Raw genomic sequence first — 16,347 nt, forward strand, 5'->3', positions numbered from 1 at the left:
GCCATCCCAGTCATTCGTTCAATCATTCATGCAGTCATTCAAACATTGACGCCAGCTGCTGTAGCCTTTCAAAAACTGTCGAGCGAAACAAATGTGTTTGTTTTTCATTTTCCAGTGCTTTGCTTTCCTTTTCCTTTTCCTTTTCCCTTGCCGACTGCTGCTGATTTTCCCTTTTGCCATTTTGGAACAGTGAAACGGTAAGGCGTTTTTTAAGTAGTTTTTAATAATGCGGCAACACACGCGAAAAAGGGCCAACAAACCCACTGAAGCTGTGGGATCAGGATCAACAAATTAGATATTTTTCAGAGCCAAAGCCAAAAGCGAAACCCCCAAAACAGCTGTTGCCATCGAAAGGACAGCAAAAGAAATAAAGGTAAGAAACAGTAAGCAGAAAAAATAGCATCAGCCAGCATAAATAAAGCTTGGATAATCATATATGACTGTATCCCCAGAGCGCAGAACGTGCTGCGACCCAGCAGAGGAGGGAGTGGCTCTGATTCCACCCAAGACAACACACAAGAGGGGCTGGGAGCGCAAGGACCCAAGGCCCAAGAACCCTCAGATAATCGTCGAGTTTTTCCTTGCTTACTAGTATTTTCCCTCTGCCCGACACAACAACGGAACACAAATTGAATTTAAATGGTTGTCAGCAACAGAAATTAGTTTTGCTTTCTCAGAAATACAACAAAAATAAAACGCAAAAAAAAGAGAAAGAGAACAAAACACACAACAAGAGAAAAGTGCAGTTGGAAATTATGAAACCAAATAGCGGCAAAAGAATAATCAAAGAATACTTACAGCTGGACAAGGCGCTCTAATTAAAAGATGGACAGGCGCAGATTCCATTTAGCCGCAGATCCAAATGATACTGGCATTATATGAAATATTACGAAAATAATTAGCTGACATTTGCAGAAGCAGAAAATGAGAGCGAGAAAATGCCTACAAATATTTTAAGATTTTTTTTTTTTGAAAGAAAATGTGCAAAAATATTTTAAGCTATTAAATTGTTCAAATTTTCATCTTAGTTACTTTATAGAGAATTTACCCAACTCTCTAGGTTTTTATGCGCTTCAAGTCACATCTTTAAATTCATTTATTTAAATATGCGGCTTATTTCTGCTTCCTCTGCTGTGGCAGGCAGCAACCCCTTTGTCACACAGGCCTCTTGACAACATACAAAAAAAAGTAAAGGGGAGGGAACCCAAAAAAGAATACGTACGAAATAAATATAAAGGAAGCCAACCGCAACAAAGTAAAGTCTACTTTAAAACACTTTTGCCCAGTGCATGAAACTGACAAAGAGACGAAGAGGCAGCAAGAGGAGGCTGTAGGGAGTGCCACACACTATCAAGACCAAAAGTGGGCGTGGGTGGGTGGTGGCAACCACAAGGAGCAGCACACTGCAGGAGAGAAGAGCAGCAAAGCGAATGGGAAGCAACAAGGGGTAAGAACAATGATAATGATGATGGGCATGCTGAGGGCTGCTGATGAGTGAATAATGCGGCACACGTTGAGTGCCGGCTAACATATGAGCATCATATATTTTGACAAAAGCCGGAGAGCGAGTTTTGCATTCTCTCTGCATGTGGCTGTGTGTGTGTGTCTCTGTGTCTCTGTGTCTCTGTGTGGAACCAGGACAGGACAGGCCAGGCCCCAAAAGCACTCCAATGTTCACGTGTCTTTGTCGCAGCTGGCGGCTGTCACAGCAAACAGCAAGATGGGGCCGCTCGTATCTCTTACCTGTAGCCTCTGTATGTATAAATATAAATAAATTTATAATAAGGGTTGTCGGGGCTTATTAAATTTACGCCAAAGATAGCCCGCAGTGCACTTTGTGTGTGTGTGTGGAGTGGCATTTGTTTGCTTCGTTTTTGCCAGAAACTCCATGCAAATATTATGACTATTTTCATTTTTTTCTTTGCCACTGACGGCCCTGACACGATGTGTGATATTAACTCAACAAAAAATATATATAAATATCACTTATTATGCCACAGGTGCAGTGCGACACAAATGCAAATGCACTCTAAACCACAAACCACAAACAACAAAAACACGCACGGAAAGCCACACAAAAAAGTGTTTTGTTTGACAAACAAAAATATTTAATCACAATGTATTTGCAAAGTGATTGAAATTGATTAAACATGTGCCGAAATAATGGGAAAATTGAATGCTTATTGAGAGCGAAAACCAACCAAAAAAATAATGCAATAAAGAATAAAGTTTATGTTTAATTTTGTCCATCCATTTGTTTGCTTAATGTTGAATAATGTGCCATTATGTGCCAGCGTCTTTAATGATTTCAGCCTTTCGTTTTTTTGTTGTATTTTTGTTTTGCCTACATACAGACATGGAGCTCTTTGAGCTGCAAATGAAATGCAAATTAGTAACTGGAACTGGAGTCGGGAGACGGGAGAGGGGAAATGTACTTAGCGCTAGTCGAGTCGTCGTCGACTGCTCATAAACTGCAAATGAACTCATTAGAGGTGAGCGTGTGCTGAATCACTTTGTATAATTGAGTTTCAAGTTTCGAGTTTCCACGTTTCCACGTTTCGAGTAGAGTTTTCCGTTTCCCAGTCTTCCCAGTCTCGCTGTGCCTCTCTTTGAGTGCGGAGAGGCTGCACCGCTGATGGACTGGCCACCACCATATTTGTGCTGCTAGATGGCCATGTGTCTATGTATCTCGTTGCAGCATTTTTCAATTGTCAAAGCCAGCCATATACACAGCTGTACCGAGTGTATACGAGAGTAGAGCCCGGGCATCATCAGCATCATCATCAACAATGTGCAATCCGCATGCCTTGAAGGCGACTTCCGACACAGTTATTTCTTCGCTGCTCGCCAGCTGCATCTGCATCTGCATGTGTGTGTGTGTGTGTGTGTGGGTGTTTTTTGTATCCATGTGAATGGGTCGCCCACACATACACTCGCACACTTTCAATAGCACTTTCCATTGACACCAAACAAAAAAAAGAACGAGGAACAGCAAAAAGTGTGAGACCGAAACGAAATGAAACCAAAGCAAAGAGTGGCACAAAATGTTACTGCCAGCAGCCTGAGATACTGAGTTACTGCTATAATGGTGAGTGTGAGTGTCCGCCTGTGCTGCTGTCCGTGTCCGTGTCGGTGTCCGTGTGTGTGTGTCCGTGAGTGAGAGTTAACAGCAATTTGTAACGATAATTGTGTGTATTTTTCAGTGACAATAACGTTGAATGCTGATGAGTTTGCCCGAACCAAAGCCAGGGCCAGAACCAGCATGTACAGAATGGACATTCGCAACAAGAAATGCAGGCAAACCCATGTCCATACCCAAGCCCATATCTTCCCCACTGAACCGATGTCCTTTACATCCTTCACAGCTGCACCCTGCAGCTGCTGCTGGCTCTCTGCTCTCTGCCATAAGTGCTGGCCTAAACGGCAAACATTTCCAGTTGCTGAGTGCTGCGAAAAAGTGGAACTTGGAGCCAAGAGTGAAAGAGAGAGAGAGAGAGCGACTAAGAGAAGTCAAGCGAATGCGGAGTCATTGTCAAGTGTGTCAAGTGTCGGGCAAACACCAATTTAAGGCCAACAAAAATCAGCAAAAAAAGAAACGGAAAATCAACACACACAAGGGAGCAAAATCAAGCAGCAGCAAAAAGCAGTCTGCAGTCTGAAGTCTGAAGTCTGCAGTCTGCAGTCTGCATATTCCCCAAAGGACCTTTTTGGCACCCTTACAATTTGCACCACGTTTCGCGGCAATTAAATTCAATTTGTCAGTGACTTTTCTTATAATTGATTTCATTTGATTTCCTTCCCACATCTCCCACATGTCTCACATCTAACTGCCTTCAATTGTTTCTGACAATTAATAAATGTTGTTGCATAATTAATTTATGTGACGCAGCAGCAGCGCCAGCCAACACAAAAGGACAACTCGCCTATTGACATTGCTGTCAAATATGTGTAGAATGTGTGTGTGTTTTTCTATACAAGTATGTAAAGGCTAATGTATGAAAATATGTATTCCTGCGATGGAAATTTACCAACAGTAATTAAACAGAATTATTTAAATTATTCTGGAAAATAAAATGATGCGCGTAGATAAATAAATAATTTAAATTGCCTAATTTATGTGAAATATGCTAAGGGATATTAGAAAATCTACGGCAAATGGAATGTTTAATTAAAAATGACGCACAAAAACTGCCACAAAGTACAATAAGTTAAAAGTTAATTTAACCATTTTTCACACCAAAAATGTAGTTTGAAAAGTTAATGAAAATTTGTGAGTTTTTCCTAAATTTGCCGCCCATCTGCTGGAGTACCATTTAAAGTTGCTCCTACTTTTCTTTGATTTAACGCTCCTCTAACTCTTCTTGGTTTTAAAGTTCCGTTCAACTTAAACCCTTTTCACCTTCATTTATCGGTTAGCCTCGCTAGCTGCCTTTCAGCCCCGTCACAGCAGAAATCTTTGCAAACGTTTTGTTGCCTTTCGGGCATTTTTAAATACAGCAAAAAACCCCACCCAGAGTGGGTGGCAAAACCCACTTTATGATGCTGAAATATGAGACGCATGTAGTTTGTATTTAGCAAAAGGATTTCCCCCTACACACACACACACACACGCATAAGTATAGCATTTTTTCCTACGTTTTTTTTTACCCCGCTGCTATGCAAACACAGACGGAATGGAGCGAGTCCCTCGGTCCCTCAGTCCCAGGCTTAGACCGCAGCGCACTGAGCACTGGCACACCGCATGAAACACGAACGAACACGTATTTTGTATAACGGCATTTATTACATGTTTACTCAATAACAAAACACTTGAGCTTCTAACCCAAATACCCATAAACATGTAAGCCACACCATCATACATAGTACGGATATACGATATATGACGACCCACTCCCACTCCACACTCTTCCTCTCTTCCTCTCTCCCTCTGGCTGTCGTTTAAGCTGGAACTTGGATTTGGATTTGGGTTTGGATTTGGGTTTGTGACTGTGGCTAAATTTGTCACTCCTAAAGGGGTTTTTATGCGTTGAAATGTTAAGATATTGAAGGCCTTTTTGTGTGTGTAAAGTTCCTGATGGAATATTTTTGTAAGTGCAATTTAATATCCATAACCTGACAGACAAATTTCAGTGGCTGAGGATATTTTTCTTACATAGCCAAAAGCTCACAAAAGAGTATACAAATAATGTCAACAAAAACCTCTATCCAATTCTTAATTAAATTATTAAAATTCAGCAACCTTTGCTGTCTGCCCTTATAAATATTTTAACACGGTTGTGTGTTCCTTTGTGAGTCCCAATATGCACGTTCCAGCTTTTCCAATTATAGATTACATTCAAATACAAATGAAAGCAAACTTAAACTCGTATTTCATATCCAAAAATGTATGCCAAATGTGTGTCCAAATCAAATTAAATTCCCCCAAAGAGCATTCAATCTTTTCCATTCATTTAAATTCTAGCTAAAACCGAAGAGAACATAGTTTCGATTTCAGCGGCAATGGAATTTGAACATATTGCAAATAGTTAACCAAAGCCAAAGCCCCGAAAACGGAAAAGCGAAACCTTACAGAAAATATTTAGCCCGGAGGAAAACGGTTTGCAAATGTTTGGCTGTAAGTGCGGCGGGGCAACATTGTTGAAGCGCACAGAGAGAGAGAGACAGAGAGAGAGAGAATCGCGGAATGGAGGGTTGGAGGAGATAGAGGTGTGTGCATACCATAAACAGGAGCCGAATAAATCAACGGCGTCATCATCATCATCGTCAGGAGTCCCCACACGCGGCGCTAGCCAACAACAAAGTAACAGACGAGACACACACGCACATGCAGAGACAAGGAAGCGGCAAAATCTCCAGCAGAGGCAGACCATAAAGCAGCCAGCGAAATATAAATGCAATAAAATATTTTTAATGGCTCGTAAATGTAAAAATTACGCAAAATATACAAAAAGGGAAAGAAAGCGGAGAGAGTCGAAGGAGTGAATACCCTGGATACCTCGGTATATCTGCGTCTGTAGATGGGTATAGTTTTGCCTTGAAAAAGTTGGATAAATATGGCCATGGGAGCCTCGACATGTTTCCCTCTTACAGTATACCCTCCGTCTAGGGTACACAAAAATATATGTATGAAAAAGAAAGAGAACCGCACAAAATAACGACCCCAAAAAATATTACAAGGATGAACATATGAATGGCCTGCAAATTGTCGCAGGACCCCCCCTCAAAACCCCATACCACATGTCGTAGGATATGCCAAAAAGTATTTTTCCTTCTATTTTTATTGTGTGGGTTTTGTGTGGTAGGGAGTGAGAAGCAGGCGAATATTGAAAACTTACAAATTAGTTAGCATAATAGTTGACGCAACAATGCAAGCGCCGCAGGAGTCGAAAATTTGCCTAATTGAAAGCAGCTCCAGTGATGGCCAAACAAAACAACAACAGGAAGATGCGGAGAGCGAGAGAGAGGAAGTGTTGCATATTGCAAGCTGTGCACAAACATTGTAAAGGCAATTACGACAAATGCCAAAGTGACAAGCTAAAAGCCAAACCCAAAAAAAAAAATAGAAACAATGCAGCAGGAGGTACAAAAGGAGTGGCAGAAGAAGGACACGGGGCTTGATTGAATGGTGAATTAGAAGGCAAAGTTTTTGGGGCCACAACGATAGCTGGAATATACTTTAGCAGATTTTTGCACACAGTATTTTTGTCTCTAGTCCTCAAGTCATTATTTCTCAGGCATCGTAGAGTATCTCAGAGACAGCCCAAAGCAAATTCTGGCCTTGTCCAGGCATGTCATCCAATCGTGTCCTAGCTTGTTCGAGTCTGTGCAACATGTCTGTGTATTAGTTGTTGATAAAATTAAACTCCATTGTTGAAAATCACAGCAAAATGACGATAGAGATAATAAAACAAAAGGCAAACGAGAAAGAAGCATAGATAAAGGTTAGGGCTATGTTTTGGGCTCTTGCGGTTTTGTGCATTTAAATATTTAAAAATATTTATTGCTGAAAAATGGCAAAATATTTATAAGCTCCAAAAATATGCCATGTGCATATAGGGATATAAAAGGGCAATTTTGGACGCATCTATTTTGTATGTACAGCCCTCGAGGCTGTACACAAGCCACAAGGAATGCAAGGACATTTAGAGCAGAACCTGCTGACCCGAAGACAGGAAGGTGGGTCTTAGGTTCAGCATCAGCAGCATATGGCAGGTCATGCGTAGACAGTAGATATTTTAAATATGCAGATCAGGCAAAAGGTTGTCTGTAAGACAAACAGCACAGAGGCGAGAGATGTGCTGGGTGGTGGGCAGAATGTCCAGCTAATGCCTGGCGATTGTCTCCCAAACATAAATACCAACTAGCGCCCCCCCGGGGGAGCAACAACAAGAGCTGCACAACAATTTGCACATTATTAGCATTAGGTTAAGGTTTTATTTTTATTTTGTGTGTGTTTCGGTTTGTCCATTTTCTGTTTTTATTTGATTTGATTTTATTTTATTTTTCCATCCTCCCTGTCCTGGGCTCTGTCTGGCGTTTCTGCATTTGCATTGAGTTGGGTGCAAATCCGTAACAAATCTTCGAAATTGTTTTACTGACTCTGCACAGCATTGAAATTCATTTGATGGCCAAAATCTTTTACCCATTTTTATATGCATATGTGTCGGAGGAAGTTTGTGTTTATTTTGGCTAAAAGGAATTTTCTATTTTAGCTTGAAATAGAATTAAGAGAGATATTTGCGTGTGGCTTACCCTCGCTATTGAATGCAATTCCTTATCCAATTGCAGCTTAACTCAATAAATATTGAAATAAATACACGATAAATGTTGCTTATGGTATTCGATTACCAGTTGAATGGATGCATAACCAACACAACAATAAAGTTAGTTGAGTATGGGCATTCCCGCTGCTAAAGCTTAGCCCATAAATACTCGATAAATAGCCAAAGACATTCGATAAGTGGTCCACAATCATTGGCAATTCCACCTTAACAAAACGAAATGCAAATAAATGCCCCCCCCCCCAAAAGGTCTCTAGAATTGAATGAATCCCGTATTAGATACATGCATTACCCACTCGTATGTCTGTGTGTGTGTGTGTTTGGTTTTATATAAATACGCACGAGATGTTACGCCCACAATCTCCTCCACAGACATATGCCAGAGTCCAAGCAGAAGACGGCAGCCAGCCAGCGTCCGAGGCTGACCCAAAGCCAATTGCCTTTTTGCAGTGACTAAGATTTATTTGCATTTCCGTTTGAATGCATTTCTATTTTATTTCTATGGACTGAACCCTGGCTGAACCATTGCTTTTGTACAGCAGACACGCACATGACTAGACTGAGGGGAGGGGCAACATGTTTCGACTTTTGGCAACTAACTTGCCCTGCGTATTCCAGCTACTGGTTCTCCATCATAGTTGGGTACAGTTGAGACTGCTACGACTACAGCTACGTACAGTCTCGTACTTCCCGCTCCATCCTGCACTCCTTCTAACGCTTTCTACTTATAATGCAGCGCATTTTCTATTTGATTTCCTTCTGCCATTGCCCCATTAACAAACTCAATTTGCAAAGCATTTTTCAGCTGGGCTAAAGGGACAGCCCAGAGAGGACAGCGTACAGCGTACAGCGTACAGCTTCAAGTATAATGGTTCAGGAATAAGAGTCTATTGGGTCTTTGTCTTTTGGCCATGTCGCTCTGCTCTCCATCTTCATCCCTCCATTTCGCTGCTGCTCTCATTCCTGACCAGTGCAACACGTTTCACGTGATGCTGCTGCTGCTGCTGCCAGCCACTGCGACTGCTGGAATTTTGCCCCGCTCCACTAACAATGTGCTTTCCGTGTCCTGGATCCTTGGGATCCTGTGTCTATGCAGAGCAGAGCAATTTAAAAATCGCTTACGGGCACGCCACTGCCATAAAATCAAGCACCATCCTCATCCACCCACCACCATCATCATCATCATCTTTAGCAGCATCATCACGAGGTGCTGGAGAAGCACCAAACCGTACCAACATGCATTTTGGTTACTTTTATTCTCATTTTTGATTTGGATATTCCCTGCTGTTGTTTTTTTCTCTTTCTATTTTTGTTCCAGCTGCAAAATGTACAGTACGTGACAGATTTGTTATAATTAAGATGATTGACGAGCTCGAGACGAGCCCAGACGTCGCAACCAAATATAAAAAAGAGAAAACCTCAACCCGATAGCAATACTTTAATGGCACATTTCAGGCAGTTGAGTTATGGCGGAGTAGAGTTTGTCAATGGGTGTTCTTCTGTCGCTCTAGAGTGCATAAATTTCAATGTTAACAAACAATGTTCCAATGCTTCGCATCGAGACACAGCGCCCAGCCACATGCGCTGTGCTTCGATTGAAATCTAAATTGCATTGCAAGCCCCACACTTCCGCCAGACCCTGCAGTGTGGGTGGCTACAAATTCAACTGTAAAAATTGCTGCAGTTAAATACTGCACTTGATAACAACTACAAATGCTCGATGTGTTAGATGCCGGGTCTAACAAGCGGTAGTACGGAGGCAGAGGGCAAAAGGCAAAAGGCACGGGCGATGGTGAACAAAAACAAACAGGATATGGGCGGTCTGCGATATGTGTTTGTGTTTGTGTTTGTGTGTGCTTGTGTGGGTGCACATATTGTGGCTGCAAGTGTGCGTGGGACATACATAACATTACACTGCAGTTTTTGCAACTGCAAAGAGGGGCCACTGCCATCGGCAGCAACAGCAGCCGAAGCAGGAGCAGGAGCAACAATAATGGCAGTAGCCTCCAACTGCAGGAACAATAATAATGGGGAATTTTGGTGCATTTTTGGGTGCCAGGTATAATACTCTTTGAAGGGATAACTGTGGCAAAACAAATCACAAATGAATCAATCATAGGATGTACATCCAAAAGGGAAATCTATCAATGTGATGTCAGGGAATAGTCTACGATTCAAATAATAATAAATAAATGTTCAATGATCATTCCAGGTGTACCAAAACAGTCTAAAAATCTTTATATTCTCACATTTTCTTGCTCATTCAATGCTTCATGTTTATAGCTCTGAGTATCTCTCCCTCTAACTATACCATTCGAAAGAGTATCACAACAATTACCAGGGACTCATTGGACTTCAACTTCAAATCAAAAGGCCAGCAGTTCCCGCAGCACTCTCCGCCGTATTGCGTTTTATTCAAAAGGATATTGGGCCTGGGCTGCCAATTGGCTGCCCCTTTAACGCACTTCTCTACTGGTTACTGTCCATGGCAGTGGCCCTGTGCCTGTTCTGCGACTGCTTCTGTCATTTACAAGTGCAACAGCAGCAGAGGCAACACCAACGACAGCCGCAGGCATCATGAAAGAGCATTGTAACCGCAAAGCGGAGATCGGAATTGCATATGCAAAAATGTAACTGAAATTCGTGAAATGCGAAGAGGCCAAGCCAGAAGCAGCAAAACGCAGCAACGAGCAGGCAGGACACACCCAGCACACAGAGGAGTCGCGGTGCAGGAGTTCGATGCGATACCGAGGCAGCGGCAGTGGAAGTATCCGGAGCGATGCTCTGGCCAATCGAATAAAAAGTGCATGAAATATGTTTACTGTTATGTGTTGGCGTTTATGCTACCCACACCCCTTTACTCCCCTCCACACCACTCCCCGACACTCGATGCTGCTTCAGTAATAGCTTCATGCCAGAGCTTCCTTCCATTCAATGCTTCCTCCGCCCAGAAGGTCAATAAAAGGTCATCGAGAAGGTTATAACGGCCACAGCCAGCGCATGTGAGTGGACCCCCCGAAGTCTGTGTGGCTGTGTGGCTGTTCATGCGTTTTGCGAATGTGTTCGGTGGGCAGAGTGGCCTTTGTGTAGGCACAACCTGCAGCCCCTAGAGTCAATAGGTAATCCAAAATTGTAGGCGCCTTTTTTTCGTTTGCCAAAAAAATGGGTAAGCAGTGCCAAAAAGTGAACAGATTAGAATGAAGTGTGAAACGCCAATGGACGAAGGCTGGAGAATGAGTAGCCAAAAATGATTAATTTGAAACTCTTTCAGTGGAAAAACTCTCTAGCCCTTGGAGAAGCCAAGCCACAGGCCGACACAAAAGTTGAGCGAAACTTTTTTTGGGGGTAACTTATCATTTTACATTTTACACCTTTTAATTGCCAACTGTCCGGGGGTTTTCCGGCATCGGCTTTTGGCTTCTCATATCAAATGGCCAACACTCAAAAATGTAGCAAAAATTAGAAGAAAAATCCTCTTAGCTGAAATGTAATTTTGGAAAGTTCCCCTCCAGTCGCCCAGCTGCAGCTCCAGCGTATCGTATAAATCAGCTTACTAAAAACTTTCAACGTATATCATCAACACACACACTAATTATGGTAATTTTATAATTTTCTAAAAACTGCAGGGAGCAAAAAAAAGAAAGAGACAGCAAACGGAAGAGGAAGCAGCTAACCGCAAGCCAGAGATAGAGTGCTGGAAGCCAGGGACGACCCAGGAGGCGTTTACTGTTGATGTTTAATAAGCCAAGATACACACACACACACACACACACTGATACACTACTGATACACAAACATTTTGCTGTTGGAGCTGGAAAACAAGTTCTTTTCATGAAATTTGAACATAAATTCCAATGAACGAAACAAAACCAAAGTGCACAGAACTGGCCAAGCACTCCTCCTCCTACCCATTCAGTTTTGCTTTTTGGCATGCAGTTTAGTGTTACCAGGCCCCCAAGGGGTGGACGAAGCCTGAGCGCCCTGAGCGCTCTGAGGAAACTGCCCAGAGTCCCGGAGTCTCAGTCTCAGTCGCTCAGTGGCAGTAAGAAAACGCCAAGCCCAAAGCAAAGGCAAACTATAAAATGAAACAAATTACTGGGCAAGTGCAACGAGTTAGCAATACCCTGTAAATTATAGCAGGGCCATACAAGGAGAAGCATAAATGTCTAAAATAATTCTACTTTGACTTACGATTTTCGTGCATTTCTCGCGGTTTCTGGTGCAATTTTTAGCACTGTTTTTGGGGGCCAGAAAATAGAGTTTTTCATCTGAAAAGAATACAAGAAATAAATATACAACTTAAAGCTGTTCTTTCTACAAGTTGTAGATATTATAACACAGTTTTTCCCAACCAAAGATGTACCCAAAGCCCTGCCCCACATGCAGGATATCAAATGGAAAACGAATACCCAGCAAGACCTAGGCACAAGGAAAGGCGTGGAAGGGACCATAAAGTTTTGTGCCCAGCCACAGGGTGGGCGGAGAGTACTGGGCCGCAGAGCAAGGGCCGAAGAAGGACCGACCCCGGCAGGACAGGGCAGGACAGGACATGGGGAGGGAAGACCACTGGCAAATCAACTTTGCAACTTGAGACTGTTGCAGTCTATTAAAATTACCCCGACGGGCAAGTGGGGCGCTGTGTGTCTTCTGTGTGTGTGTGTGTGTGTGCATGTTTGTAGGCGGTAAAAGAGGGCGTGTCAAGCGCAAGCACAGCAATGGGCGCTAAATTAAAGGCAACTGCAAGGCGATGGCGAGTTCGCTGCTTCTTCTCTATCATCTCTCTGCCACCGTGCCACTTCCTCTGCTCGCTGCCTCTTCCTCTGCCCACTATGTCTTCTTCTTGTGCTTCTTCTGGCTGTACTAGTTCTGCTTTTGGTAGTGCTGCTGCTGCTGCTGCTGCTGTTGCTACTTCTGCCTCATGCAGAGCTATGTTTCCGGCCGCCGCTGGCAGTTAGCAAACGTTCCAAGTCTCAGCCAACTTTCGCAATTAGAGATGGCAAAGCCCAAAAGGCGAGGGAAAATCCTCCAGCTATCGAAGCTCAGCTGCCCGACTGCTGTTCACATTTTCCCTGCCATCTTTTCACGGGTCACGTTGCCATCGCCAAACGTAATGGCAGGCTTCTCTTCCGTGCTATAGTACTTCCTGCCCGTGCACTTGGTTACGCTTGGGCTGGCCTTAGGTTGCTGCTGCTGCTGCTGCTGCTGCTTCTTCGGTTGCTGTTTCTCGCTTATTTTCTTTTTGGGGCTACAAAGATGGACTGGGCTGGGGGGGGGGGCTGGTGTGGATCCTACGGCCTCGTAAATTTAAAGACTATGCAGCTACTTGAAACTTTTGCTGCAAGGCGTTGCCATGTAGTTTATGGCTGGACCTAACCATCAAGCTGTTGTTGCCACCGCTGCTTGATGTTGATGTTGCTGCCCCCGCTGCTGTGTGTGTGTGCCTTCATTTTCATATCTTATAGCGGTAGTTACACTCGTACCCAAACTGCAGATTGAGTGGGGGGTGTGGGCCCACATTGTGGCGGGGCACTTTTGCATATTTCCTTTGAAGGGTAAGAGCTGCGCCGCACTGATTGAGCAATTCCTGATGATGATGTTCCCGCCTGCACACCAGAGAGTCATCTCCAGGGATATTTATTCATGTGGCGGCGCCATCATCAACGTTATTATGATTATTGAAAGGCATCAAGCGAAGTCAACGAGGCGGGGCCAGCACAAAATTTTGTGATGTTTTTTGGAGCAAAATCATCAATATCGCATCTTAGCCCCGGAACCATATCTCATGGCCCTCTACCGCCCTCCGTCTCTCCCTCTTGGGGCACTCACTTTGTGGCGCATTGTTCAAACATAAAATTGATATTTTTATGGTTGTTTTTCATTCCTTTCCCCTGCCCGTTTTGGCTTAATGAGCGGTAGTTGCCGTGTTTGTAGTGGCAGTAAAGTATGGCCAAGATTGTTTTCCGACCAAAGCCAAAAAGAAGAACCAAAAAGATGAAGAGAAAAAGCAACAAAAAACAAAAAAAAACTATGCAAATATTTGCCTCTTGATTGCCGAGTGGCTGTGTGGAAGGTGGAAAGGATAAGGAGTGGTAGATGGCAGCTGATGATACGCTACATTGCTTCATTATGAGTTTAGCGGGGGGGAGGAGCAAGAGCAAGAGCAAGAGCAAGAGCTGATAATGAGTAACTTTGTTTGATCGCATTTTAAATCAAAGAAATATTAATCATCCGCATAGTTGGTAAATATTTTGTGTAAGCGATAAAACATTCATCGATAGAAGCAACGAGGCTGCAGAAGGGATTAATTGAATGCCTTCTGATATATTCCTTGTATATTAATTGGATATATATAATATATAAATTAATTATATAAATAATCGCATTCCTCTGGGCATTAAGTACGAATTTGTAAAAGGATTTCTTGGCTCTCTTTCACTTAACTCCTTATAAATTAATTGCACTTCCCTCTTTAATTTTTTATTCGCTCATATTATTCCGCATGTATTTATTGTATTTATAATACCCTCTCTTTAGTGGCATTTCTCCATTTATCGCAGCCATAAGAATCCTTCTCTTAATTGTTCCAGCAGCTCACGTACTTCCCCCACACATTTTGCTCGCATTTTTCTGCCTCAACAGGCAAACAGAACGTGGCAAATTATTTTCACACCCTAATTAACGAGAGCTACAACCCCTCGCAGCTGCCTACTGCCTACTGGTCCTGCTCCTTGATGGAGTGGCACATGGCCTGTTCGCTGCCTTGTTTCCGCCCTCAAACTTTGACAAACAAAATTAATAACTTTCATTTGTATTTTTCTCTCTAAAGTTGCACCTGCGCTGCTCTCACTAATTTGAGGACTGCCTGACTGTCTCTCTGACTGACTGACTGACTGACTGATATATATGCTAATTTAGTTGCTGATTACTTACTTGCCAGCTTAATTAATATGCATGCGAAAAGTTGGCACGCCATAAAGCGAAATAGATCTGTATCTGTGAGTGTCTCCGTAATGCAATTGCCTTTGACAGTCAAAGTTCTTGTTTGATTTTTAATGAATACTCGAGGCAACATTCCGTCCCCCCCCCCGTGTCTCTGTGTCTCTGTGTAGCCTCCCCAAAAGTTAAATGTACTTAAACTCACATATTTGCTGTCGACTTTCTTGTCTTGTGGTAGCCAAATGATTTGTATGACCAACTTTTTGGGCCTGCTCTACGCCCTCGTTTCGGCTTAACAAGTTTAAGTTTTGGTACTCGCTTTTGCATATTTGTTTGTCTTTTTGTGTAACTATTAAATCTAGTTTTAATTGACTTGATCCAAAGTGGGTCAACTTTGCACCAATCAAAGGGAAATGGGTTAGCTTTACTTTCAGGTTTGGTTTCATCTTTTGTGTTTAGCCAGAGTTAATTAATTTCTTACTTTCAGTCACTGTTCGTCGCTGAAGTCCCACTCTGGGACAAAGCACCACTTAACGGTGGGTGGCAAAAATCACAGAAAATCTCACTCTCTCTCTCTCTCTCTCTCTCTCTCTTACCCCAAGTCAAAGCTTATAAAACAACAGCGCAAAATTCCTAGTTTTTCCTGATGCTGCTCTCCTTCGCTCTCCTTTCATTTCTTTTTCTTTTCGTTTTTTGTTACACTTTTGTAGTGCATTTTTTCGGAACATTAACTGCTGTCTGTTCCCATTATCCCTAACTAGCAACCAATAGACTCACACACTTCGTCCTTCCCTGCTGCTGCTGTTCCCTTGTACACTTTACCAGCAAATGGCAACTAAAGTAGCAGCCATTCCAAGGCAGGAGGTCTGGGGCCTGCACTCAAGTATTCACACGAAAGGGCAAGCTCTCTTCTCTCTGTGTGTGTGTGTGCTGCTCTCCCCCCCTTACTGGCATTTCTTCAGTAGTCTTTCAAATGTTAAATGATGCAGTTACAACAAATTACCTCGGAATGTCTCAGCTGAGAAGGAGAAGCAGTCCTTTGGAGTAGAAAGGAGGAGCAAGGTATGCCGCTTGTAGATTGCAGCTAGAGATGGCAGCGTGACAGACCAATGGCATTCATTTCTGTCACCACTAATTGCAGTTTGAGTCTGCCAGCTGCCTGCTGCCTGCTGCAGAGGGAGCCACAGATTTAGCCAAGATTTTAGCGGGGTTGGCGGAGCGAGTGTTTAAATATTTGGTGGGTTTTTGAATAGTTCGTGTGTGTGTGCTAAAATGAAGTTGTTTGCAGTTTCAATTTGGCAAGAACCAAGCTGCCTCCTTCCCCGAGGCAGAGCTCTTTCAATATCCGTTGTCGTTGAAGTTGACGTGCAATTAGGAAATGTCAGGCGGCAAGTGCTCTCTGCTCTCCTCTACGCCGTCCAAGTGGCAATGTTGCATGAAGTGCTGAAGTTGCTAGAGGGAGCAGCAGGTGCACACACACACGCACACGCACACAGAGGACACACACAGGAGACAGGACACAGGACACAGAGCAAGGAGACATGTCGCGCGGCTTACTGCAAACATAAACCCAGAGAAATGACTGCACATAAAGTTGCTTTAATTGAGTTTTATGCTTTCAATTTTCGGC

The 16,347-nt window shown here is 43.0% G+C and overlaps 1 protein-coding gene across 1 annotated transcript in view; it reads right to left on the reverse strand.

The window, feature by feature from the left end:
- Positions 1 to 745: 745 nt before the first annotated feature.
- LOC117579098 overlaps positions 746 to 16,347 on the reverse strand; it is a 37,305-nt gene continuing 21,703 nt past the window's right edge. The window contains exons 3-4 of the mRNA XM_034264821.1: positions 11,973 to 12,049; positions 746 to 868 (exon numbers count right to left, since the gene is read on the reverse strand). Coding sequence (XP_034120712.1) covers positions 847 to 868; positions 11,973 to 12,049 — 99 coding nt within the window. The 3' untranslated portion in view covers positions 746 to 846. The remainder of the gene's footprint in view (positions 869 to 11,972; positions 12,050 to 16,347) is intronic.

The sequence above is a fragment of the Drosophila guanche genome, unplaced genomic scaffold (assembly GCF_900245975.1).
Source record: "Drosophila guanche unplaced genomic scaffold, DGUA_6, whole genome shotgun sequence".
Classification (NCBI taxonomy): domain Eukaryota; kingdom Metazoa; phylum Arthropoda; class Insecta; order Diptera; family Drosophilidae; genus Drosophila; species Drosophila guanche.